Source organism: Lithobates pipiens, unplaced genomic scaffold (genome assembly GCF_037356315.1).
Source record: "Lithobates pipiens isolate NorthernLeopardFrog02 unplaced genomic scaffold, aLitPip1_a1.2 Scaffold_22, whole genome shotgun sequence".
NCBI classification, from domain to species: Eukaryota; Metazoa; Chordata; class Amphibia; order Anura; family Ranidae; genus Lithobates; species Lithobates pipiens.
Genome location: NW_027507784.1, coordinates 4,842,052 through 4,869,908, shown reverse-complemented (window position 1 = coordinate 4,869,908; position 27,857 = coordinate 4,842,052). Strand labels below are relative to the sequence as shown.

The 27,857-nt window shown below is 46.7% G+C and overlaps 1 protein-coding gene across 1 annotated transcript; it reads left to right on the top strand.

Moving 5' to 3' along the window:
* The first annotated feature begins 5,460 nt into the window (after nucleotides 1–5,460).
* Nucleotides 5,461–27,337, top strand: LOC144000330 (uromodulin-like). Its single transcript, XM_077494069.1, has 8 exons — nucleotides 5,461–5,612; nucleotides 9,069–9,307; nucleotides 10,505–10,627; nucleotides 14,923–15,103; nucleotides 17,117–17,251; nucleotides 20,808–20,822; nucleotides 24,115–24,912; nucleotides 27,200–27,337. Exons 1-8 carry the CDS (start codon nucleotides 5,498–5,500, stop codon nucleotides 27,310–27,312), a joined length of 1,719 nt encoding a protein of 572 aa, XP_077350195.1. The 5' UTR covers nucleotides 5,461–5,497; the 3' UTR covers nucleotides 27,313–27,337.
* The last annotated feature ends 520 nt before the right edge of the window (nucleotides 27,338–27,857 follow it).

Here is a 27,857-nt window from a genome sequence, read left to right as displayed (position 1 = left end):
TATCTCAAGCGTCACCCCCGCGTCCTTGCTGGGTCCCTAACTTGCCACTCACAGATTCTCCTCCAGCGTCACCCCACTGGCTGGCTCGGCCCCTGGCTTGGCACACAAGGCTGCTCTGGAAGCTTCTCCTCCACTAGTTGGGTCCCTGGCTCGACATCGGCTGAAGTTTCCCAATTCTTCATCATCCCGGGTTGGTGAGAATTCTGCCTTGGTGCTTGATTCTGCTACTCACTGCGGTCCCTGGTAATAAAATGGATGGTCCCTTAGTGGCGACTAGACATGTGCAAAAGGAAAAAATTAGTTTAGTTTTGTTTCGTTTTAATTAGTTAATTCATTAATTTTGTTTAGTTATATTCGTTAACTTCCTTAAATTCGTTTTCGGATTTCGTTTAGTTTTCTACCGAATTCGAAAAAATCGGCCACATTCGAAAATATTTCAACCAAATTTGAAAATATTTCTACCGGATTCTAAATGATTTCAACATGATTCGAAATTATTTCAACCGCATTCGAAAATATTTTGTGACCCATTTTAGGGCCATGTATCTCGGGGTCTCTTGGTGCCAGAAACTTCAAATTTGGATATTTTGTAGTGCTAGTACTATTGTGTTTGCATACCAAATTTTGTGTTTCTAGCTATAAGTGACCCCGCGATATGTGGCCCCAAAATCGGGTCGCAAAATGCCATTCTCTGCTGCAGAAAAGTGCTTGACATTTTGTGACCCGAATTTGGGGCCACGTATCTCGGGATAACTTGGTGCTAAAAACTCCAAATTTGGATATGTTGTAGTGCTAGTACTATTGTGTTTGTATACCAAATTTGGGGTTTCTAGCTATAAGTGACCCCGAGATATGTGGCCCCAAAATCGGGTCGCAAAATGTCATTCTCTGCTGCAGAAAAGTGCTTGATATATTGCCTATATCTATTGGACTATAAGATTTACTTTGAGCTGACCTTTTGTTTCATTAGATCTTTAAAGAATGACCAAATTCATTCGAATTCATTCAAATTCATTCGTTATATTTCTTTTGTATTCGTTGTTATTCGTTATTTTTTTTATTTGGACATTCAGATGCATCCGAATGTCCAAAAGATGCAAAATTCGTCCGAATTTCGATTCGTTACGAAATTAATTGCACAAGCCTAGTGGCGAAAAGTTTCCTCTCTACCTCCGACCACGACAGGTTCTCCGGTTGGAAGAACCATTACTTCTGGTTGGACTGCAAGCCGCAATCCAAACCCTACGCTGTTCTCCTGCTTCTGGATAGCCCTACAGCCAGATTTCCCTGGGATAGGCCTTAGGCCGCGTACACACGCGCGGACTGTTCGCCCAACCTTGTTCGGCAAACAGTTTGTCAAACAGTCCGCTCAAAATTTGCATGAGCGGACTTGCCCACACACGAGCGGACTGTTTGACGAACAAGGTTGGGCAAACAGTTCGCTCAACTTTTGAAATGAACGGACTCGCCCACGTAAGGAGGAGGCAAATCCGCCCATTTCGAGCGCGTGTACAGGTAGGCGGGGCCCGCGAAGGAGACGTCGCGGGCTCCGCCACCTGGAATGGGCTTAAAGGGGAACCCCAACGCCGAAAAAAATCGGCGTGGGGGTTCCCCCCAAGTCCACACCAGACCCTTGTCCGAGCACGCTACCCGGCCGGCCAGGAAAGGGGGGCGAGCGAGCGCGCCCCCCCTCCTGAGCCGTACCAGGCCGCGTGCCCTCAACATGGGGGGTGCCTTGGGGAAGGGGGGGCCGCGCGGCCCCCCCACCCCAAAGCACCTTGTCCCCATGTTGATGAGGACAAGGGCCTCTTCCCGACAACCCTGGCCGTTGGTTGTCGGGGTCTGCGGGCGGGGGGCTTATCGGAATCCGGGAGCCCCCTTTAAGAAGGGGGCCCCCGGATACCGGCCCCCCACCCTATGTGAATGAGTATGGGGTACAATGTACCCCTACCCATTCACCTGTGAAATAAAGTACAAATAAAAACACAACACAGGGGGAAAAAATATTTTATTGCACAGCCGGGGGTCTTCCGTCTTCGGGGGTCTTCTCGCCGGACTCCTCCGCTATCTGTGTGTAGCTCTTTTGCCAGCGGAGGAGTCCGGCTTTCTTCCTCCCCGCCGCCGGCCTCTTCTCCCGACTTCGGGGGTCTTGTCCCCCTCTTCGGTTCTTCTGCCGGGCCACCGCGCCTGGTCCGGTGGCCCGGTCTTCTGTCGCCGTCTTCCGTTCTTCTGTCGCCGCCTTCGGTTCTTCTGCCGGGCCACCGCGCCTTCTTGTAGCTCTTTTACAGGCGGTGGCCCGGTCTTCTGTCGCCGTCGCCGCCTTCCGTTCTTGTTCTTCTTCTTGTTCTTCTTGTTCTTCTCCAGGCGATGTTGACACGTCGCTCCCTCCGGCCGGAATGCCAGAGCCGCCCTGCGCTGTGACTTATATAGTGACAATGGGGCGGGGTCACATGGTATATGTCACATGGGTTGATGTCACATGGTGACCCCGCCCCCTTACGATGTCATAGTCCCCATGTGACATCAACCCATGTGACCAACCCATGTGACATATACCATGTGACCCCGCCCCATTGTCACTATATAAGTGACCACACAGCGCGTCCCCGGCATTCCGGCCGGAGAGCTCGTCGAGTCAACATCGCCTGGAGAAGAACAAGAAGAACAAGAAGAAGAACAAGAACGGAAGGCGGCGACGGCGACAGAAGACCGGGCCACCGCCTGTAAAAGAGCTACAAGAAGGCGCGGTGGCCCGGCAGAAGAACCGAAGGCGGCGACAGAAGAACGGAAGACGGCGACAGAAGACCGGGCCACCGGACCAGGCGCGGTGGCCCGGCAGAAGAACCGAAGAGGGGGACAAGACCCCCGAAGTCGGGAGAAGAGGCCGGCGGCGGGGAGGAAGAAAGCCGGACTCCTCCGCTGACAAAAGAGCTACACACACATAGCGGAGGAGTCCGGCGAGAAGACCCCCGAAGACGGAAGACCCCCGGCTGTGCAATAAAATATTTTTTCCCCCTGTGTTGTGTTTTTATTTGTACTTTATTTCACAGGTGAATGGGTAGGGGTACATTGTACCCCATACTCATTCACATAGGGTGGGGGGCCGGTATCCGGGGGCCCCCTTCTTAAAGGGGGCTCCCGGATTCCGATAAGCCCCCCGCCCGCAGACCCCGACAACCAACGGCCAGGGTTGTCGGGAAGAGGCCCTTGTCCTCATCAACATGGGGACAAGGTGCTTTGGGGTGGGGGGGCCGCGCGGCCCCCCCTTCCCCAAGGCACCCCCCATGTTGAGGGCACGCGGCCTGGTACGGCTCAGGAGGGGGGGCGCGCTCGCTCGCCCCCCTTTCCTGGCCGGCCGGGTAGCGTGCTCGGACAAGGGTCTGGTGTGGACTTGGGGGGAACCCCCACGCCGATTTTTTTCGGCGTTGGGGTTCCCCTTTAAGCCCATTCCAGGCGGCGGAGCCCGCGACGTCTCCTTCGCGGGCCCCGCCTACCTGTACACGCGCTCGAAATGGGCGGACTTTCCGAGCGGGAACAGTCCGCTCATTTCGAAAGTACAGCGGACAAGCCCACACACGGGCGGACTGTTCGCTCAAACACAGTTTCAGCGGACAGTTTTTCGGAATTTCCGAAAGACTTTGTCCGTCCAACTGTCCGCTGAAACTGTCCGCTGAAAGCCCACACACGGGCGGACTGTCCGCCCAAACACTGTTCAGCGGACAAGGTTGGGCGAACAGTCCGCCCGTGTGTACGCGGCCTTAGGCTCTGGCCTAGCAGCCCGGGGCAATACACACAAAACACACGTCCAACCAGACAGCCGTCCAGGTGGCACAGAACACCAATCACCTGACAACTCCCAAATAAATAGTCTCTCCCAGCAGGCCAAGGGACCCAAGAAAATCCCTGCCGATTGGCTAAGACACTCCATTCATTCATAATCTGTCCTTACAATGCCCTTGTATTATTTAATGCCACCAGATACCCGGTGACAGAAGAGAGAAGTGCAGCAACTCCAGAATTAGGATGAAATCAATTGACCTCCTGTCAATCGGCCAAGGCAACTATCACTTGACAGGTCAATTTGCGAGCAACCCTGCCTAGCCACTTAGCATCCAGGCCAATTCTGACATTTCTCTCCTACATGTAAAATTCCTAATTTTTTTGCTAGAAAATTACATAGAACCCCCAAACATTATATATGTTTTTTTTAGCAAAGACCCTAGAGAATACAATGGTGGTCATTGCAACTTTTTATCCCGCACGGTATTTGCGCAGCAATTTTTCGAACGTGTTTTTTTCAGAAAAAAAACAGTTTCATGCTTAAAAAAAAAACAGTAAAGTTAGCCCAATTTTTTTGCATAATATGAAAGAGGAGGATATGCCGAATAAATAGATACCCAACATGTCACGCTTCAAAATTGCACGCGCTCGTGGAATGGCGCCAAACTTTGGTATTTAAAAATCCCTATAGGCGACGCTTTAAATTTTTTTACTGGTTACATATTTTGGGTTACAGAGGAGGTCTAGGGCTAGAATTATTGCTCTCGCTCTAACGTTTGTGGCGATACTGCACATGTGTGGTTTGAACACTGTTTTCATATGTGGGCGGGACTTACGTATGCGTTCGCTTCTGTGTGCAAGCTCACGGGGACAGGGGCGCTTTAAATTTTTATTTTTTTTATTGTTAATTTTACTTTAAACTTAAAAAAAAAAAAAAAAAAAATTGATGACTTTTATTCCTATTACAAGGAATGTAAACATCCCTTGTAATAGGAATATGGCACGATCGGACCTATTTACAGTGAAATATGGGGTCAATAAGACCCCATATCTCACCTCTAGGCTGGGAAGAATAAAAAAAAAAAAAAAAAAAAAAAGATCATGGCTTCCTAGCCAGATCGGCGCTGTTAATTTGAATACCGAGGCCGGGCGTGACGTCATAACATCGCGCCCGGCCTCCAAACAATCATAGAGACTCTAGTCCGCTGGAAATCTCTATGATCACTTGCTGGGGCCGGCGGATCCTGTGACCGACTCACCGTTTCCATCGTAGAAGCACCGGAGGGTGGCAGGAGGGGGGGGGCGTCCCCTCCCGCCGCCCGTAAGAATGGTCAAGCGGCGGAACAGCCGCTATGATCGTCCTTATGGTGTAGGGAATCGCCGACTGAAAACGGCAATATCTGAATGATGTCTGTGGCCTCAGGCATCATTTATATATAACCAGCGAAACCCCATGACGTCAATAGACGTAGTGCGGGTCTCAAGTGGCTAGACATCAGGGTGCTACAAATGGAAGAAAGAGCTGTCAGGTGAGTATATATGGCTCAGGGTTCTCAGGAGGTTGGAGTCCTCTAGAGACACAAGTCAAGGAGGGCCTCAGCATACCGGCACCCATAAAACACATAAATCACTCTCTAGTCAACCTGGCAAATGTCTGTTTTTTCTCTTTTCCCCAGAGTCTTCATCCTTGGCCTATGCGGTGGACACCACTGGATCCATGCACGATGATTTCATGGAGCTGAAGAAAGTGAACAGCTGGCTTCTTGATCGCGTGGAAGCCAAATTTCCATGTGGCGTCCGGCAGTATACCATGGTGGAGTTTAACGATCCTAGTAGGTCTTTGTTTCTCATATCATAATCAAAATCAGCAACATTAGACATTATTAAAGAGTTGAAGAGTTTCAAATAGTTTGAAGGAACACAGGAATCCTTTCTGTAAAGCAACACCGTACAATGTGCTTACATTACCATCTGGCTTCTCTTCCCATCCAATGCCAAATATTCACCTCTCCACTCACTCAAGATGCAAATTACGGGAACATTGACCAGAACCGTCATCACTACTGCTCAGGGCTGTCCTTTAATATTGATTGGACCCTGGGCAAAAATTTTCTTAGGGCCCCCTCCCCGTATGCAATTTCACTCTCCACCTTCTCTGTGACATACAATAAATAGCAGCTAGATTTAAAATCAGTTTACTGTATCAGATCAGGCAGCGATTGCGGTTGGTTGCCAGAGGTTACAGCATATCATTACTGCTTACTGACTGGTTGCTAGAGGTTATAGCATATCATTGCTGCTTACTGACTGGTTGCTAGAGGTTACAGCATATCATCACTGCTTACTGACTGGTTGCTAGAGGTTACAGCACTCCTTAAGGCTCATGGATTAGTTGCTAGAGGTTACAGCACATTTCTGCTTGTTGATTGGCTACTAGAGATTGTAATACTGCTCAAACAGTAATACTGCTCACTGGTTGCTATAGGTTACAGCACATCTTCTCCTCACTGCAGGGGGGCATGATATACCTATGCATGCTGCCTTTATTTTCATATCAATGCAGTTGGCCTCAGCTATTTAAAAATGCATGTCACTGCTATTTACAATACGAATGCCAGTATTTACATGTAAACACAGGTCCGCAGGTGAGTCATCTGTACACAACAATAGGGCAGAGCTGGGCAGCATTAGTAGCAGTACAGGACTAAAACTTCAAGGGACAAGGGAATGTAAACATGGGATAGTTGGCAAGTATGAGGCAGCTGCTTTAGGCCCCACAATGACAGGGCCCAGGGCAGCTGCCCCTTTTGCCCTGCCTTAAAGAGGAAGTAAACCCTAATGGGTTTACTTCCTCTTTCATTCCCTGCAAAGGCAAAGCATAATGGGCTACTATGCATCGCATCGCATCGCATAGTAGTCCATTATGTGTCACTTACCTGACACAGGAGCCAGCGAAGTCGCCGCTGTCCCCTGTAGTCCGCCGCATCCATTTTGCTGGTGGCGTCTCGCAGCTCCGCCGCTGTCATTCGGCGGAGCCAGGATGACGTCACTCCCGCGCATGCGCACGGGAGCCGACACGCGTGGCAGATCCATTGTTGGATCTGCGCTCAGTGCGCCTGCGCGTCGCTGTCTACGGCGCATGCACCGTAGACAGCGGTGCCTGTCTTCAGGCAAATATCTCCGAAACCGTATAGGTTTAGGAGATATTTCTTGGACCTACAGGTAAGCCTTAATCTAGGCTTACCTGTAGGTCAAAGTGGTTTGTAAGGGTTTACAACCACTTTAAAGACGGCCCTGCTACTGCTGAGGTCACCACCACAAATGAGTCAAAGCTACCAAAGCCCTGCCCCCTTCCTGTTCACTATAGTTTTTTAAAGAGGAAGTAAAGCCTCAGAAAAAAAAAAAAAAAAAAATAACCCCTGCAAGACAAAGGCATATTGAGCTAGTATGCATAGCATACTAGCTCATTATGAATTACTTACCTGAGATCGAAGCACCAAAGCTGTCCTCGTTCCCCTCCTCCAACGCCGCCATCTAACCCAGAGTGACTTCCAGGTATCGCGGCTCCAACGCTGTGACTGACCAGACAAAAGACTATAACTTTCACGCAAACCAGTCAATATATGCTTATTGCGATTTTTATTACCAAATATATGTAGAAGAATACATATCGGCCTAAACTGAGGAAAATTTTAAAAAAAATGGGGATATTTATTATAGCAAAAGTACAAAATGTGTTTTTTTTTTTCAAAATTGTCACTCTTCTTCTGTTCGTAGCGCAAAAAACTAAAAAACGCAGGGGTGATCAAATACCAACAAAAGAAATCTCTATTTGTGGGGGGAAAAAGGGACGTCAATTTTGTTTGGGTACAGCGCCGCAGGACCGCACAATTGTCAGCTAAAGCGACGCAGTGCCATAGCGCAAAAAATGGCTCGGTCATTCAGCAGCCAAATCTTCCGGTGCTGAAGCGGTTAAAATATACAGCGTCAAAACTCCCGCAATTTATGTCAAATGAAAAGATATTTAAAAAAAAATATATACTTTTTTTAAGTAAATGTAACTCAATTAGAATATGGAAATGCATGTGCCTTAAAGAGGAAGTAAACCCTGATGGGTGTTACTTCCTCTTTCATTCCCTGCAAAGGCAAAGCATAATGGACTACTATGCATCGCATCGCATCACATCGCAAAGTAGCCCATTATGTGTCACTTACCTGACACAGGAGCCAGCAAAGTCGCCACTGTCCCCTGTAGTCCGGCGCATCAATCTTGTTGGTGGTGTCTCGCAGCTCCGCCGCTGTCATTCGGCGAAGCCGCGATGACGTCACTCCCGCGCATGTGCACGGGAACCGACACGCGCGGCAGCTCCATTCTTGAAAATGGCGCGCTCAGTGCGCCTGCGCGCCGCTGTCTACGGTGCATGCGCCGTAGACAGCGGTGCCCGTTTTCGGGCAAATATCTCCTAAACCTATACGGTTTTGCTTGGACCTACAGGTGAGCCTTAATCTAGGCTTACCTGTAGGTCAAAGTGGTTTGTAAGGGTTTACAACCACTTTAAAAGTTCCGTGTAGATAACTCAATATTATACATTATTTTTCGTAAATGTAAAAGGCGTGTTTTACGAACGAACGAAAATGAAGTAAGGTACTTAAAATATCAATAAGTAAATTAAAGGCGGTTGTAAAGGTAAATGTTTTTTCACTTTAATGTATTCTATGCATTAAGGTGAAAAAAGATCTGGCAGAGCCTACGCCCCCAACCCCCCCCCCCCCGTTTTACTTACCTAACCCCTCGAAAATCCCGCGCTCGCCCCTGCCGTCCTTCTTCACTGCTCAGCCTGGCCGCTGATTGGCTGGAGTGGATGGATGGAAAGCAGCGCAGCCATTGGCTCGCGATGCTGTCAATCACATCCACTGACGTGGAGCGCCGGGGGGGGGGGGGGGCATGTGATACACCGAGCGGCTATAGCTGTATCATGGGAGTGCGCCCGCAGGTGCTTCTCACCATGGGAGGGAGCTCGCATGAACGTGAGAAGCACCTGCGGGAGGAAGCCGAGACAGCCGCCGAGGGACCCCAGAAGAGCAGGTTCGGGGGCCACTCTGTGCAAAACGAGCTGCACATTGGAGGTAAGTATAACATGTTTGTTATTTTAAAAAAAATAAAAAAAATTACAATCCCTTTAAGTAACATTTATTTTTTATGTTGAAAATGATACATTTTTATGTTTACAAGCCAACGGAATCTTTTTTTATCGGTGTACAGAACTGATTGAGACTTGTTTTTCCAGGCATTGGACCCGTCAGGGTCACGGATTCGAAGGAAGAATTTGATAGGTTCTTTACCAATCTGGTAGCCACCGGCGGAGGAGACTGTCCGGAACTGTCAGTAGCAGGAATAAAGCTGGCTCTCCTCTCCTCCCCCCGCCAGTCATTCATCCTCGTACTAACAGACGCTTCAGCTAAAGATTATTCCAACATAACTCTGGTGAATGAAGTATTTTCCCTGATAAGGTCCACACAGTCCCAGGTACTGAATTCATTTATTTCAGTTCCTCTTCATTACGACTCATGTGGATTACATTCCTTGGGGGGGGGGGGCATTTCATCAGACAGAATGAAGAGGTGCCCCCCACAGTCTCTTTCTTGCCTCAGACAGCCTGGTGTCCCCGGGTTAGGCCTCAGGCTTCCGGCCTGGCAGCCGTGGGGAAGCATATCACACGTCCAACCAGACAGCCGTCTAGGTTTCACGAACCCCCGGATCACCTGACTCCCCCCAAAGAAATAGGCTAAATAAGTAGGCCAAGGGACTAAAGAAACTAAAGAGAGAGACTAAAGAGACTAAAACTAAAGAGACTAAAACTAAAGAGACTAAAGAAAATTGTCTGAGACACCCCATCCATTCGAAAAAACCTGACCTTGCCCTTGTCTAACTTACTTTTGTGAGATACAGTGGGGATCGAAAGTTTGGGCACCCCAGGTAAAAAATGTGTATTAATGTGCATAACGAAGCCAAGGAAAGATGGAAAAAATCTCTAAATGGCATCAAATTACAGATTAGACATTCTTATAATAGGTAAAAAAAAAGAAGTTCGATTTTATTTCCATCGTTTACACTTTCAAAATTACATAAAACAAAAAAAAAATGGCATCTGTAAAAGTTTGGGCACCCTGCAGAGTTAATATCTTGTACTGCCCCCTTTGGCAAATATCAATTTTTTTTTACCTGGGGTGCCCAAACTTTCGATCCCCACTGTAATGTATAAATATATATATATATATATATATAAAAAACCAAATTCTGAATTGATATCAGTAATGACTTTTCTCACATGAATATAAATGCATAAAGAAATGTGATCAGGTTTAGCTGGAAAGGCAATTTTTTTTAAATTCATGTGCTATGTTGTGATTTTTTTTTTTTGTTTTGTTTTTTGTTTTTTTGTTTTTAGGTGTTTTAACATTTACACAATAATGATACACTTTTATACATAAATGGGATTAGTCGCGCTCTTGTTGGGCTCTTTTCTCTTTCCTTCCTCGTTGACTTTTGTGTTTATCTCACTTAGGATCTATTTCCTCTAATAAGTTAGGAAGGTTAGGAAGAGTTGGGCCCACATCCATTTCTTTTAGATTTTTCTGGTTGTGACTCTTCCCCGTAGGATAGCGTCGGCCATTCAATTTTTAACTATATTGTGCTTTTTCTTTTTTTTTTTCCTCACTGTAGGTCGTTTTCCTCATCACTGGAATGTGCGGAAGTTATTTTGATCCAGGTTATACTATATACAGAGATATTGCCTTGCTCAGCTATGGACACGTGTTTAATGTTCCCCTTTCAGATCTGAATAAAGTAAGTCATTTTTATTTTATTTTTATTTTTTTTATTTTTTGTCAGAACACAACAAATCAATGAGCTGCATTATAGCGGTAGTAAACTCTGCTTTATATCTTGTACCTGTAGGCACAGGCGTGTGGACAGGGTGTGCCGGGTGGGCACACCCTAATCACCCACTGTGGCCCCAATTCTCACTGCTTCCTGTCTCTCCCCTGCAGTGCTGCCAGCTTCTCTCCTCTCAGGATCAGGGAAAGGGCTGGTAAATATTTAATTAACCGGACCCTTCCTTTTCTGAATGAACACAGTGAGTGATCTGTACCAATCACCCTGTATTTACTCTTTACTGAAGCATAGTAAACAATGTTTACTGCCGGTTTCAGAGAAAGGCACTGGGGAATCTCTGTCCTCAGTTTTTTTTTTCTGTCTCAAAAGTAAGACATCAGGGGTCTGTTTTATATATATATATATATATATTAAAATATGTGCACTGTGCTCTCAATGGACAGCATGAAGTAGCGGCACGGGGGACAGGAAGGCGGCAATCCCTCCCTCAAGGGAGATGGATGGGACTGCAGCCATCGACCCCTCCCCCCCCTGTTGGAGATGGATGACCCCCCCTCTCCCCCTGCAACAGAGACCGATGGGAAGGTGGCAAGCCGAGGGACTACCTTAGGAGGAAGGGGGAAAGAAGTGTCGGGATGTTGCTTCTCTTCCCGGCCGGACAGGAAGTGGGTCCTGAGAAGCAATTGGCCAGTGCGTCCTAATGGCGCGTACACACGATTGAATCGTCCGGCCTATTTAGTCCGCCGAAACGCATTTCACCAGACAATTCGATCGTGTGTGGGCTTCAGCGGACTTTCTCAGCGTAAAGTCCGGCAGACTTAGAAAGTAGTTTTGCAGTTCAATCTTTCCGCCGGACTTGGGTTTCAGCGGACAATACGTTCGTCAGTATGCTAGTCCGGCGGACTAAGAATGACGCATGCTCAGAAGCAAGTACGAAATGGAAACTATTGGCTACTGGCTATTGAACTTCCTTTTTCTAGTCCCGTCGTACGTGCTGTACGTCATTGCGCTAGCAAATGCCGGACTTTCTGTGTGTCCGTGTGTGGCCAAGTCCGTTTGGTAGAAAGTCCGCTGGACTATCCGCTGGATTGTTTGCTGGACTAAGTACGCCGGACAATTCGATCGTGTGTACGCGGCATAAGACTCCCTGGCCAATCGGGTCTTAGGACGTGCTTCTTGGTTGACCGAGTGGAGTATCAGTAAGAAAATAGTGAATATTAATTTGCTATTGTCCCACAACTGGGTGGGCTCAGAGCGCAGTCCTCTGCACCCCAAGCCCACCTTTTTTTTAAGCCAATTAGACCATCAAAAAATAAAAACAAATAACATTGACACATGTAGATTAGGCCCCACGTGTAGATCAGGAGCCGGGCGCATGGATTACAAGGGTGGTGCCCCTGCACCCCCTTATGAATGGGCCGCCACTGACGGCATGCTGTCCATTTAGAGAGTTGTGCCGCGGGCATGACCGCCACGTGCAAGTGCGGGAGTGACGTCACTGTGGCTTGGCCATTCAAATGGCCCAAACCCAAAAGGAAGACCGGGTGAAGATAAGATGGAATCCCTGTCAGTAATTAGAGAGTGTCTTTGGAGTGATTCCATTTTTAGTTAAGTCTGTCGTAGTGTGCTAGTATGATGTGCATACCGGACATTTATAACATGAGCCTACAGGGGGTCCTTTTTTTTTTTTTTTTTGATTAAGGTTTATTACTACATTAAGGGTTGGCTTTTTACATCTCTCAGAATCTTTTAGTACCAATATATGACAACAAAGATTTCCCCATTTGGTCCAAATGTCACCACTTCAAAGCCATAGTACGGTGTGTTACCTCCAACTTCATTCTCCATCATTTAGAATAAACAAATAATAGAAATCCAGCTATGGAAGAATAAGCCCTTGTACACGCGGTCGGAGATTCTGAAGGAATGTGTCCTATTGGACCGTTTTGACGGATATTCCAACTGTGTGTGGTCTCCATCGGGCTGTTTCCGTCGGAATAGCCGACGGACCAAGTTTTCCAACTTGCCGGTAAAATTTTCTGACAAAATGCTCCGATCGGACATACTCCAATCATGTGTAGCCTACTCCGATGGACAAAGTGCCACGCATGCTCAGATCAAATTCCTAGACCAAAGCTATTGGCTACTAGCCTGAACGTAGTCCCGTTGTAACGAAATAACGTCATCACCTTCTGAATGATCGGATTTTCCGACAACTTAGTCCGACCGTGTGTATGCAACATCACTTCCGGACCTCTTCCGGAATTAATCCGTCAGAATTGGTTGTCAGAATCTCCGACCATGTGTACAAGGGCTTAGACTTTTCCCATTCCCATTATAATGAAGGGACCACTCCAAACAAACTCTAATGCCCCGTACACACGATCAGACTTTCCGACAACAAAACCAGTGGATTTTTGTTCAAAGGATGTTGGCTCCAACTTGTCTTGCATACACATCGTCACACAAATGTTGGCCAACAATCACGAACGTGGTGACGTACAAGACGTACGTGATGTCTTCATTGCTTATGCTAGTTTTACAAGACCGAGTGCTTCCAGCTTGTCCTTGATTCCAAGCATGCATGGACTTTTCTGAGACGGACTTGTGTACAAACGATCTGAAAGTCCGACAACAAACATTTGTTGGCGGGAAATTTGAGAACCTGCTAGCCAACATTTGTTGGTGGAAAGTCCGACAACAAATGTCCGTTGGAGCGTACACATGGTCGGACTTACCTGCAACAAGATCACATCCAACATTTCTAACCGGAAAATCCGATTGTGTGTACGTGGCATAAGACATATTCGTTTTGGCAAGGGTTGGCCTTAAAATGTTAACTGTAGTATTTTTAAATGTTGAGTTCTATTAACAGATATCTCTAACTGGACTATTTTTCCCCTGTTGCCATTCCCTGTTCCGGGGCATGACTGTGCCCATTTGTATAAATCCACCTTCATGATTTGACCAGTTTGGGGTTGAGAAATGTAAAGGTCTTGCACAGAGCTCTGATCTTGTTATAAACCTGGTACATCCAGATGTATCTATGATTGCACCTTTGGGAGTAAATGGAAAACCAATTGTGAGTCAGGTCTTCTAGTCCAACATTACTATATGACTTTAAAGTGGTCCTATGCATGAAGGTAAAAAAAAAAAAACCCGAGTGCAACTCCCCCACTCCCCATCCTTATATTTACCTGAGCCCCATCTCAACCCGCCAATGTGCATGAGAGCCGGGGCTTGCTTGAATCTCTCTCTCCTCATTGGCTCACATAGCAGCTGGAGCCATTGGCCAGTGAACCATTGAGGAGAGATCAGGGGGTGGGGCTGAGGCCACACTCTATGTGTGAATGGACAATCTCTATTCACAGGAGCATGGCTTGGGAGCGAGCCTGCTCAAGAGCTCACACAGCAAGATACTTGCTATTAGGGGCAGAGTGAGCAGAAAGGATAGCGATTGGGGGGCCCAAACAGAAGAGGATGGGGCAGTCCTGTGCAAAACCGTTACACAAAGCAGGTAAGTATAACATGTTTCTCATTGGCTCAACTGGCTGTGTATGGCTTCTGCTGCTGTCTCAGCCAATGAGAAGGAAGAGTCCCTGGAGAGCCGAGCCTTGTGCACATTGCTGGATCGTGATGGGGCTCTGGTAATTATTAGGAGTGCCCATTCAAACAATGAGCCATGACTAGGCCACACCCCCTCTCTCTCCTCATTGGCTCGCTGACTTTGATTGACATCAGTGGGAGCCAATGGTGTCTCAGCCATTGGAGGATGGAGAGTCCCGGACAAGTGAGACTCTCATGCAACATCACGGAATCGAGATAGAGCTCAGGTAAGTATGGGGGGGGGGTGAGGGGGCTGCTGCACACAGAAGGGTTTTCATCTTAATGTATAGAATGCATCTTTTTCCTTCACAACCCCTTTAAAATAGCCACTCCATATATCTCATCGTGTCTCATGAAGGAGGAAGAAAAAAAGCTTGCATAGAGTAAAACCATCTAAAAAATCTTTATTCCACAATCCAAACCACTCCCAATGGTGTGTGTCTCCACTGACACTAGTATTTCAGGTTCCATCAAAAAGCCAGGCCAACTCCAGCCATGATCCAAGACTGCGAGTACAGACCCAGTATGTATAGTGTTATCACGTCCTTCCCTACGCGTTTCATTGTCCAACATCCCCCAGGGGCTATATTATGTTCCTCATTTTGGAATGGGGTGTATTAATTATCACTTTTGTATTTCAGGTGTTTCATTACTTGGATTTCACCCTTTCAATACCAGTTAACAGCTCAGAGTTGCTCTTCTCTGGCGACTTCACGGCTCTTGTTCACACTGAACGTTTCTTAGTCAATGGCAATTTCTCTTCACTAATGATCACCACAGATGGTCCGATTAATTCTTTGCAACTTGCTGGGCCTGTTGCACGTAAGTGAGAAAAAAAAGTCTTTCATTGTCAGGGCACCAATATTATGTGTTTCTGGGGGGGGGAATTCATATCATATTGATGCCTGGGGGCTTAGTAGAAAGAGCACAATGGTATGACTGTATATCCTTTCCGTAGCTCTACCTTCGGAGACCACTCCTCCTCTCCTCCTTCTCCTTCCTGTCTTTTCTTTCTCTTCCTTTGCATCTCTCTCCCCCTCCCCCACACCCATGTTACTTCTTCTCCCAGGTAACCTCTATTGTGTTTGGGTAGCACAATCAATTTGTAGTGATGTAACTAGGCTGTAACTCAGCAGTTGGAAGACCATGGTATCCTTTTCTTGAGGGATTGTTGAATGTAGATTTTGTTTGAATGAATGAGTCTATATACATAAGTTTAAAGAGGATATTAACCCTGATGAGTTTACTCTTTCATTCCCTGCAAAGGTAAAGCATAATGGACTACTATGCATCGCATCGCATAGTAGTCCATTATGTGTCACTTACCTGACACAGGAGCCAGCAAAGTCACCGCTGTCCCCTTTAGTCCGGAGCGTCCATCTTCTCGGTGGGTCTCACTGGTCCGCCGCTGTCATTTGGCGAAGCCGCGAAGACGTCACTCCCGCGCATGCGCACGGGAGCTGGAAACGGAGCCTGTATTTCGGCAAATATCTCCTAAACCGTGTAGGTTTAGGAGATATTTCTTGGACCTACAGGTAAGCCTTAATCTAGGGTTACCTGTAGGTCAAAGTGTGTTGTAAGGATTTACAACCACTTTAACCCTTGAGCAGCTTGATACGTTATAATCTTATTTGCTCTGACTTTAGTTACACAGATTGTCAATGGATAGGCCATGTACAGCTAGTTTTTTCCTCCCCTGTACTATACCTAATTCAACCCGTCTGGCATTTCTTTATATATTATATGTAATGCTATCCGTTGATCTTTTCAATAAAAAAATGTTTGAATGAGGGAGGATACCTATGGACGAAAGGAACGCTTGACATTGTGCTTTGTTGGACATCCATGGACTTTGGTTGAATCACTTTTCTTGGTGATATTTTCACACATTGACCATTATAGGCAGAAATTTACAAATTAACCTCTAAGCCCCTGTACACACGGTCGGAAATGCCGACGGAAAATGTCCGATCGGACCGCGTTGTCGGATAATCCAACCGTGTGTGGGCTCCATCTGACTTTACTCCGTCGGACTATAAAATTTTCCGACAACATGATCCGATCGGACTTTGTCCGATCGTTTGTAGAGAATTCCGATCGGAAAAAGTGCCACGCATGCTCAAATCAAATTACGAGACGAAAGCTATTGGCTACTAGCCTGAACTTAGTCCCGTCGTAACGAATGAACGCCATCACGTGGCGAACTATTGGATTTTACGACAACTTTGTCCGACCGTGTGTATACAACACCAGTTTCGGACAAAATCCGTGGGAAAAAATCAGATGGATTTTTTTGTCGGAATGTCCGACCCGTGTGTACAAGGGCTTAGAGGTAAAACATGGCAGCTTTTGGTGTATTTTCTCATACTCATTAGAACTTTAAAATATTTGAATATAAAGCCAGTGGCGGCTCATGTTTTTTGTTTGGGGGGGGCAGCAAACAACCACCCCCTGTGGCACCTCAAATCCCCCCACCCCAAGGAGGTAATTCAGGGCATCCTGAAAGGGGCTGAGCCCTGAGTAGGGGGTGGCAGCGGCGATGGCCACAGCATGGGGGTGGCGGCCATGGATAAAGGGGGCGGCGCCCCTAATGGACGGGCCGCCACTGCTTAAAGCACAAAAACAACTATCGACATTGGCTAAACTGAAGTCAAATTGGGTGGAAACCAGGCTCATATATGACTAATTTACGTAAAGCCGGTACATGAGTTGATGGGAAGCAAAGAACAGAATGGTCTAGATATTTTGGTTTGGCAAAAGAGATCTAGACGCTTTATTTAAGAGTTGATGATTTGCTTTATAAAACCAAACCCTTTGTTTTATTTTGGGTGGCAGGTACTATTCACCTGGAGGTGCTGGTGTCAGAAAGTTGGGGCTCTGTGCGGCTCCTGAAAAATCCCGCAAAAGGAAATTATAGTATTGATATAAATGCAGGAGGGGTGCATGCCATTCGAGTACAAGGATTCACAGGTAACACCACAGCATTAGCAATATTAAAGCAAAAATTGTAGTGATTGTTTTTATGTTTGTTTTTCTTATTTTTTATTTACTAGTTGCTATTTTTTATTTTTTTCATAATATGCAGTATTTCATAAAAGTAAGTACACCCCTTCAGTCACATTTGTGCAAATCTTTTCTTCTCTCTTTTCATGTGACAACACTGAAGAAATGACACTTGTCTACAATGTAAAGTAGTGAGTGTACAGCTTGTATAACAGTGTAAATTTCCTGTCCCCTCAAAATAACTCAACACACAGCCATTAATGTCTAAACCTCTGGCAACAAAAGTCAGTGCACCCCTAAGTGAAAATCTCCAAATTGGGCCTGAAGTGTCAATATTTTGTGTGGCCGCCATTATTTTCCAGCACTGCCTTAACCCTGAGGATAGAAGAAATGGCTGCACACCACTGTAAATCAAAATCCTTTTTATTAGGACATCCCGAAACTACAAGAACCAGAATGCTGGGTATACGCATTTCACACATAACACGTGCGCTTAGGCTGGTTTCTAGCGGATACTACTTTGCTCTGCAACATCAGTCCTACATCGGTCGTACCTTGGTCCTACATACATCTGACTTCAGTGAACAGAGATCCAACTTTGATCCCCGAGATTGGTATGAATCTTCAGGAGGGAGCGCCAGCCTTTTTATTTTTAAATCGTCATGGGTTCTCCCTCCAAGAGCTCAGGCCCTTCGGTCTGGTATGGATTTTAAGGGGAGCCCTCTACGCCAAAAAAAAGGGCATGGGGATCCTCCAAAATCTATACCAGACCCTTATCCAAGCACGCAGCATGGTAGGTCACAAAAAGGGAGGGGGCAAACGAGCGCCCCCCCTTGAACATTACCAGGCCACATGCACTCAACATGGGAAGTGGGTGCTTTAGGGCTGGGGGGCCCTGCGCCCCCCCACCCCAAAGCACCTTGTCCCCATGTTGATGAGGACAAGGGCCTCTTCCTGACAACCCTGGCCGTTGGTTTCTGGGTCTGCGGGCGGGGGGCTTATCAGGGCTTATCGGAATCTGGAAGCCCCCTTTAACAAAGGGGCCCCAGATGCCGGACCCCCACCCTTTGTGAATGTGTATGGGTAACGTTGCAATCCTACCCATTCATCTGAAAAAAGTGTCAAAAAGAAAACACAGCACACAGGGTGTTAAAGTAATTTATTAAGGCAGCTCCTTCCGACTTCTTCTCCCCCTCTCCGGCTCTTCTGCCTCCCCCGCTATTGTCTTCTGCCTCTATCAATTCTTCTCCGCTCTCCGGTTCTTCTCCGCTGATGTCTTCTAGCCCTCTCTGGTTCTTCTCCCTCTGTCTTCTGCCTCTACCAGGTCCTCTCCACGGTCTTCTCACTCTTTTGCTTCTTCTTCTTCCGATGTTGGCTCAACGCTCTCTCCTGCTGTAATGATGGGTGCGGGATGTGCCACTACTTATATTGGCATGGGTCGGGGTCACCGGGTGATGTTATACTGAGGCCCTCTTTATGACGTCATCACCCCATAATGCTCCGGGGGGTGATGGCATAAGGGGCGGGGCCTCCAAAACTGATTTCATGGTCTTACTGGCAAAGAAACTGGGAGATAAGCAGCGATCTAATGTAGGGGCCCTCCGGGATACCATATTGACACCTCCCTGCAAAATGCTTGCACAGACATCATCTGCAAACACAACAGGGAGATGTCTATTTATATCTTTAATCTCTCCAAATTCTAAAGTAGAAAGGGTCATTTTATTTTGATATGGACTGCCATTGTTCTGTGCCCTTCTACCAACAAGAGTTTTCCTATCTTTGCTGTTAATCATCCGCCTCGAATAGCCTCTCTTTGAAAATGGACTATACAGAGCAGCTGCCTCACGTTCAGAATCTGAACCATCCCTACATATTCATCTCACCCGTAGGAACTGTCCCACATGTATACCCTTAATGGTATGCTTTGGATGTCCTGACTGTGCCAACAGGAGGGAGTTGCCAGATAATGGTTTTCTATATAGGGTGGCATTGACCCTCCGATTGACACCTGTCAGGAGAACATCCAAAAAGTGACTCTCTCTATCATTTGCATCACCGGTGAAAGTAAGATTCTTATTGTTACAATTTAGATATTCCAAGAATGGAGTCAAGTTAGATGTCCTGTCCTCCATAACAAATATCAAATCATCTATAAACCTGAAAAATAGTTTAATGGAGGACCTAAAGGGGTTCACCACTCCAAATATGCAAGACCGCTCCCACCAACCCATATAAAGGTTGGCTAAAGAGGGTGAAATCTTAGCCTCCCATAGAAGGCCCAGACCATGACACTCCCACCACCATGCTTGACTGTAGACAAAACACACTTGTCTTTGTCTTCCTCACCTGGTTGCCCCCACACACGCTTGTCACCATCTGACCCAAATACATTTATCTTGGTCTCATCAGACCACAGGACACGGTTCCAGTAATCCATGTCCTTAGTCTGCTTGTCTTCAGCAAACTGTTTTCTGACTTGTGCATCATCTTTAGAAGAGGCTTCCTTCTGGGATGACAGCCATGCAGACCAATTTGATGCAGTGTGCGGCGTATGGTCTGAGCACTGACAGGCTGACCCCCCACCCCTACAACCTCTGCAGCAATGCTGGCAGCACTCATACGTCTATTTCCTAAAGACAACTTCTGGATATGATGCTGAGAATGCTTTGGTGGACCATGGTGAGGCCTGTTCTGAGTGGAACCTGTCCTGTTATACCACTGTATGGTCTTGGCCACCGTGCTGCAGCTCAGTTTCAGGGTCTTGGAAATCTTCTTATAGCCTAGGCCAGTGATGGCGAACCTTGGCACTCCAGATGTTTTAGAACTACATTTCCCATGATGCTCATGCACTCTGCAGTGTAGCTGAGCATCATGGGAAATGTAGTTGCAAAACATCTGGGGTGCCAAGGTTCGCCATCACTGGCCTAGGCCATCTTTATGTAGACCAACAATTCTTTTTTTTTTCTGATCCTCAGAGAGTTCTTTGCCATGAGGTGCCACGTTGAACTTCCAGTGACCAGTATGAGAGAGTGAGAGCTAAAACACCAATTTTAACACGCCTGCTCCCCATTCAGACCTGAGATCTTGTAACACTAACAAGTCACATGACACCGGGGGAGGGAAAATGGCTAATCGGGTCCAATTTGGACATTTCACTTAGGGGTGTACTGACTTTTGTTGCCAGCAGTTTAGACATTAATGGCCGTGCGTCAAGTTAGTTTGAGGGGACAGGAAATTTACACTGTTATACAAGCTGTACACTCACTACTTTACATTGTAGACAAGTGTCATTTCTTCAGTGTTGTCACATGAAAAGAGAGAAGAAAAGATTTACACAAATGTGACTGAGGGGTGTACTTACTTTTGTGAGATACTGTGTATAAAATCTTTATTATTACATTTAAAAACTTCTGAACTTGATAATCAGAAAGCCCAGAACTGCTTTCACCTGAACTGGCAGATTTTGTACAACTGAATGATTTTATTTCTGATTAATTATATTTTTCTTCTTATTTTCCAGCCACGAACATATCATGTGAGTATTTATTTTTTCTACCATCAGGAAGCTCTGAGAATTTCTGTACATGTTACCTTCCTTTCTTCTTCTCCTCCTCATACACCATTGTGACCAATCGAATGTCTAAGTAGACCTTGTAATCCTGATCTACACGGTCTCGGTCTAAGAGAAGTGTCTATGATCTTCTCTTTCACTGTGCCGGCAGGGGGATCAATGTGTCGGGGGCATATATATGTAGGCACATACACATGCATGTATGTTTGAGCTTAAGGGTGCACACCCTATCGCAATAGGCTGCGCACACCTATGGGGCGGACAAACCTGTTATGTGATAGCATTGATGTAGCACACCCTACGTAGAAGCCACAAGTAGAAAGGGATCCCCCACCCTGCACAGCCAGCACATTTGCTGGGGTTTCAATGGGGCCTTCATCAATACTCCAGACAGCTCCTCCTAAACTCCACCCTCTACTTCTGGAAGCTTCTCCAAGGTTCCATTTAGCAGGGGAAGTTACCAGAGATGCTGCCTTTTAAGTCATCGAGCCTTCCTGAGTTACTATAGCCCTGACCTAGATTCAACCCAATCTTGGCCGACAGCCAAGCCAAATTTATTTACTTACTTACAACTTTGTACACTAGCATACTAGCTAGAGGGTGCTACATTGAGTAGGTGTATCTTATGGAGACATCAGGGGTCTATTAGGTTGGCCATGCACGGGTCGAATCTTGGCCGGTTCTTCAAGGAACTAGCCAAGATTTGAACTTTTAATGGGCAGGCTGAAGGTACCAGGTTGATCGATCAATCAGCTTCGGTACAACCAGCCTGTTGGATTCAAAATTTGAAATTATCGCAAGAGGCTGCTATAGCTGCTGGCAGTAATCACTGTCTTCTCCCAGCAGGGATGCCCCTCCCCCCCCCCCCGGGAAGGGAATTGCTGATTCCCCTGTCAGCACTGTCTGTGGAATCATGCGAATTTCACACTGTGTATGGCTGGCCTTAGACAATGTCTCTCCTGTCCTCCATGGTAGCTAATCAAGCACAGATTATGCTTGATTAAGTGTTTGCCCTGCCACAGCAGCCATAGAATGACAGATCCTACTCTGGAACCTCTCAGAGTTTAGTGCTTTGGGATCCCCCACCCTGCACAGCCAGCAGATTTACTGGGGTTTCGCTGGGGCCCTTATCAATACCCCAGACAGCTCCTCCTAAACTCCACCCTCTACTTCTGGAAGCTTCTCCAAGGTTCCATTGAGCAGGGGAAGTTATCAGAGATGCTGCCTTTTAAGTCATCCAGCCTTCCTGAGTCACTATAGCCCTGGCCTAGATTCAACCCAAGCTTGGCCGACAGCCAAGCCAAATTTATCTACTCAACTTTGTATACTAGCATACTAGCTAGAGGGTGCTACATTGAGTAGGTGATAGGTGCATCTTATGGAGACATCAGGGGTCTATTAGGTCGGCCATGCACGGGCCAAATCTTGGCCGGTTCTTCAGGGAACTAGCCAAGATTTGAACTTTTAATGGGCAGGCTGAAGGTACCAGGTTGATCGATCAATCAGCTTCGGTACAACCAGCCTGTTGGATTCAAAATTTGGCCGGTTCTTCAGGGAACTAGCCAAGATTTGAACTTTTAATGGGCAGGCTGAAGGTACCAGGTTGACTGATCAATCAGCTTCAGTACAACCAGCCTGTTGGATTCAAAATTTGAAATTATCGCAAGAGGCTGCTATAGCTGCCTTCCTGAGTCACTATAGCCCTGACCTAGATTCAACCCAAGCTTGGCCGACAGCCAAGCCAAATTTATCTACTCAACTTTGTACACTAGCATACTAGCTAGAGGGTGCTACATTGAGTAGGTGATAGGTGCATCTTATGGAGACATCAGGGGTCTATTAGGTCGGCCATGCACGGGCCAAATCTTGGCCGGTTCTTCAGGGAACTAGCCAAGATTTGAACTTTTAATGGTCAGGCTGAAGGTACCAGGTTGATCGATCAATCAGCTTCAGTACAACCAGCCTGTTGGATTCAAAATTTGAAATTATCGCAAGAGGCTGCTATAGCTGCTGGCAGTAATCACTGCCTGCTCCCAGCAGGTTTGCCCCCCCCCCCCCCCCAGGAAGGGAATTGCTGATTCCCCTGTCAGCACTGTCTGTGTAATCATGCAAATTTCACACTGTGTATGGCTGGCCTTAGACAATGTCTCTCCTGTCCTCCACGGCAGCTAATCAAGCACAGATTATGCTTGATTAAGTGTTTGCCCTGCCACAGCAGCCATAGAATGACAGATCCTACTCTGGAACCTCTCAGAGTTTAGTGCTTTGGGATCCCCCACCCTGCACAGCCAGCACATTTACTGGGGTTTTGCTGGGGCCTTCATCAATACCCCAGACAGCTCCTCTTAAACTCCACCCTCTACTTCTGAAAGCTTCTCCAAGGTTCCATTGAGCAGGAGAAGTTACCAGAGATGCTGCCTTTTAAGTCATCCAGCCTTCTTGAGTCACTATAGCCCTGGCCTAGATTCAACCCAAGCTTGGCCGACAGCCAAGCCAAATTTATCTACTCAACTTTGTATACTAGCATACTAGCTAGAGGGTGCTACATTGAGTAGGTGATAGGTGCATCTTATGGAGACATCAGGGGTCTATTAGGTCGGCCATGCACGGGCCAAATCTTGGCCGGTTCTTCAGGGAACTAGCCAAGATTTGAACTTTTAATGGTCAGGCTGAAGGTACCAGGTTGATCGATCAATCAGCTTCAGTACAACCAGCCTGTTGGATTGAAAATTTGAAATTATCGCAAGAGGCTGCTATAGCTGCTGGCGGTAATCACTGCCTTCTCCCAGCAGGTATGCTCCCCCCCCCCAGGAAGGGAATTGCTGATTCCCCTGTCAGCACTGTCTGAATTTCACGCTGTGTATGGCTGGCCTTAGACAATGTCTCTCCTGTCCTCCACGGCAGCTAATCAAGCACAGATTATGCTTGATTAATTGTTTTCCCTGTGACAGCAGCCATAGAATAGAATGACAGCTCCTACTCTGGAACCTCTCAGAGTTGAGTGCTTTGGGCACTGGTATGTGGAGGCTAGGAAGAAAAATCATCGAAGAGCCAAATTGTAGAAGACTTTGTAGGTTGGAGTTAGAAGTTTGAAGTTTTGTAATCGGCGGCCAGGAACTGAATACGTAGAAAGGAAATCAAGCAGCATTTATGAAATCTGGGGAGAGCCAATTGAGGCAGGAACAGATAATAGGACGAATGGTATTGGTTCCAATCTGATTATTGATCTTATTTTTTCTTTCCATGCTTTCAACAGCTGCAGCATCTTGTTCAGAATGCCATCTACACGCTCTGTGTGAGGAACATGCCGATTATGTGCAATGCGTCTGCAAGGACGGCTTCGTTGGAGACGGATTCAACTGTTCCGATATCGATGAGTGTGCCTATGTTTGGACACACAACTGCCCCGCCGGCACATGCCAGAACACATTTGGCTCTTATACCTGCCACTGTCCAAGTGGTTTTATCTTCTCGGGAGGTTCCTGTGTACCCATCAGAGAGTGTGACGATCCTAGTCTCAACACATGTCATCCCTTAGCACAATGCATTAATGAGCTTTCTGGATATTCCTGTGTGTGTCCCAACGGATACTACGGGAACGGGTCCCATTGTGAAATTGATGAGTGCCAGAGAGGGGCCTGTGGCTTTGGATTGGAGTGTACCAAGGCCCTTGGCGCCTATTCTTGCTCTGATCCTTGTGTAAGCCGCACTGTGCTCAATGAGCCCTGGAGAAGCATAGACAATCCACGATCCTCGACCCTAAACTGTGATCGTTCCAAGAACGGATGGTATCAGTTTGTTGGCAGTGCAGGTATCCGTATACCCGAAACATGTGTACCCATAAATAGATGTAATACGGACTCTCCACTGTGGATGAATGGAAAACACCCGGCCATGAAAGACGGCATCGTGAATCGCACGGCTTGTGCCCATTGGGGTGGAAACTGCTGCCAATGGACATCAACCATCCAGGTTAAGGCTTGTCCCCTGGGATACCACGTGTACAAAATAATTGGAACTCCACAGTCAATGTGCTCATTGTCCTTTTGTACAGGTAAGCGATGAATCTCCTTTTTCTAGTTTAAAAAAAATAAAGTCCTCCAGGTTGCGAAATATCTAGAGGTATCAAAGATTTACTGGATGTGTAGAACATTACATAGTTACATAGTTAGTGAGGTTGAATAAAGACACCAGTCCATCCAGTTCAACCTGAGTGAGTGTCTACAATTGTCCCTATCCCTGTGCATTGTACATCGCACAATCACATTGGTCCCTACCCTTAAGGAGCCCACAAAGGAGCCCACCCTCAAAGGAGCCCACAAAGGAGCCCACCCTCAAGTAGCCCACAAAAGAGCCCACCCTCAAGGAGCCCACAAAAGGGCCCACCCTCAAGGAGCCCACAAAGGAGCCCACCCTCAAGGAGCCCACAAAAGAGCCCACCCTCAAGCAGCCCACAAAGGAGCCCATCTTCAAGGAGCCCACAAAGGAGCCCACCCTCAAGGAGCCCACAAAGGAGCCCACCCTCCAGGAGCCCACAAAAGAGCCCACCCTTAAGGAGCCCACAAAGGAGCCCACCCTCAAGGAGCCCACAAAGGAGCCCACCCTCAAGGAGCCCACAAAGGAGCCCACCCTCAAGCAGCCCACAAAGGAGCCCACCTTCAAGGAGCCCACGTTCTTGAATTCTCAAAGTGTTTTTATTGGCTTGAGTTCGGGTTCACATACTGTATATGTCAATTGGAATGCTGGTTTCAAGGCATCCAATTTTCATGACAGGCGAGTGTGACCGGCTCTCAATGGAGCCGGTTCACACGGGCCTGGGTTGGCCACGGAGTGGATTGCAAAAGGGTCCTGTGTATGTTTGGATCTGGTTCAGGTGCAAATTCAGGCAAAAATTCAGACCTGAACCAGTGAAAAGACGCACATTGACCCCAGGCATGAACCCGCAGCCAAACATATGTGAACCCGGCCTTAGACTAACTAAATGCAGCCTAACTACTGCATTTAATGCCCATTTGAATGATCCACTTAAGCTCTGGGAGGTTTTACCCCCTCAAAACCAGAGCAATTTGTTTTTCTTTGTTTTTTTTTATTGATAAAAAAACAAAGTAATGTACAATTACTTGGAAGGGAATGATCATTTTCAATTGACATCAACATTTCACATTTAAGGAGGGGTATCCAATACCTGGCACAAACCAACATAAGTAGTGCTGTGCCCTGCTATGCATATACAATAGGAAAAATAGAAAAAAATAATAGTCCATTAATAGTCCATAAACTGTTTTAATGTCAGACTTTTTGTGAGCAAATGTGGCCCCACTTCCCCCATCAGATATTTTTTGCAGCTTTCGGCCACTCTCGGACCTTCTCGGCGGCTTTCGGCCACTCTCGGACCTTCACGGAGGCTTTCGGCCACTCTCGGACCTTCACGGAGGCTTTCGGCCGCTCTCGGACCTTCTCGGTGGCTTTCGGCCGCTCTCGGACCTCGGCAGCTTTCGGGCGCTCTCGGAAGGTCCGAGAGCGGCCGAAAGCCGCCGAAAAGGGCCGAGGCAGCCGAAAGCCACCGAGAAGGTCCGAGAGCGTCCGAAAGCCGCCAAGAAGGTCCGAGAGCCGCCCAGAGCCCAAAAAATTGTGCGGAAGTCGCGGAGTATCTGCGTATAACTCGCACCCGCGATTTTCCCCTGATTTTAAGGGGAAAAAAGTGCGCGTTATACGCCGATAAATACGGTATCTATTTACTCGGCGTATCATCAGCTGCCGCGTTATACAAAAAAACTTTGCTATACAAAAACAATTGTCTAAATTTACTGTTTTTTATTCACGAAAATGTTTTTTTTCAAAAAAATTGTGTTTGAAAAATTGCTGCATGAATACCACGTGACAAAAAAATTGCAACAATCACAAAATAAAAAATAAAAAATAAAATATATATATAATGTTTGGGGTTCTGAGTAATTTTCTAGCAAAAGCAAAATGATACATTTTTACATGTAGGAGAAGAGTCTTGGAATTCGCCCGGTGGTTAAAATAATTAAAAATAGAGGCTCCTCCTACTCCATCAGGTCAGGGACTCCATAAAATGTTTGGATGGGGAGGTAAAAACCCCATTAGAGGGATCCCTGAAAGATTTTAGCTGCAAGGAGGTAATTTCTTTCCCCAGATGTCAAATTACCTGAATTATATGTTTGGGACGGACTGATCGTGTAAGATTTAATCGTAGGAATATTTATTGTTTCTTTTGTGCATGTTACACAATTTTTACTGATATGGTTTGTAACGTGTTGTGTCTTTTATGGTTGTATCACTCAGCAATGGTCATTTTTTTTCCTGTTCCCTGGTAGATCCACTTGCGGTTCAAGAAGTCTGCTCAGCAGACGAGGAATGGAAGGAGGGGGACAAAGGTGACAGATGTTACTGCAAGGATCAATATAAAGTCTCCAGTACGTATTTATGAATTTGAAGTGCATCTCACTGTTCCTTCAGTTCTAGTCATGGAATAAATATTTAAATGCATTTACCTAAATCCTCACCTCCTAATATCATAGTATATCTTGTGTTTCGCCATGAAGAACCTTGATGAGGGCCGCCATCTTGAAATTCTGATTCCTTCTGCTTAACAACGGCTTTCTTTTTGCTATGACCGTGTTAAGGTTGTTGTACAGGAACCATTGTGCTACCATGCAGCCAGTGCCGAGACAAGGTCTTCTAGAGCCCAGGGCTAAGGAGCCAAACTTGCCCCCCCCCAAAAAAAGCTATGTGTTGGCAAAATACCCCCCCTCCAAAAAAATTGAGCTCTAACCTTCATGGTTACCCCCTAAGCAGAAGTTCTCCCTTCTCCTAGGACAAATCTTCTCCCCTGCTGAAATTGTCCCTCCAAGCACAAATCTTTGCGCCCCCCCCCCAGCTTAAATCCTCTTTCTATAAATCCCCCCCCCCAAAAAAAGAAAAAATACTCCTCTTAACACAAATCCTCTACCCCTCAAATTTCCCCTTCGAGTA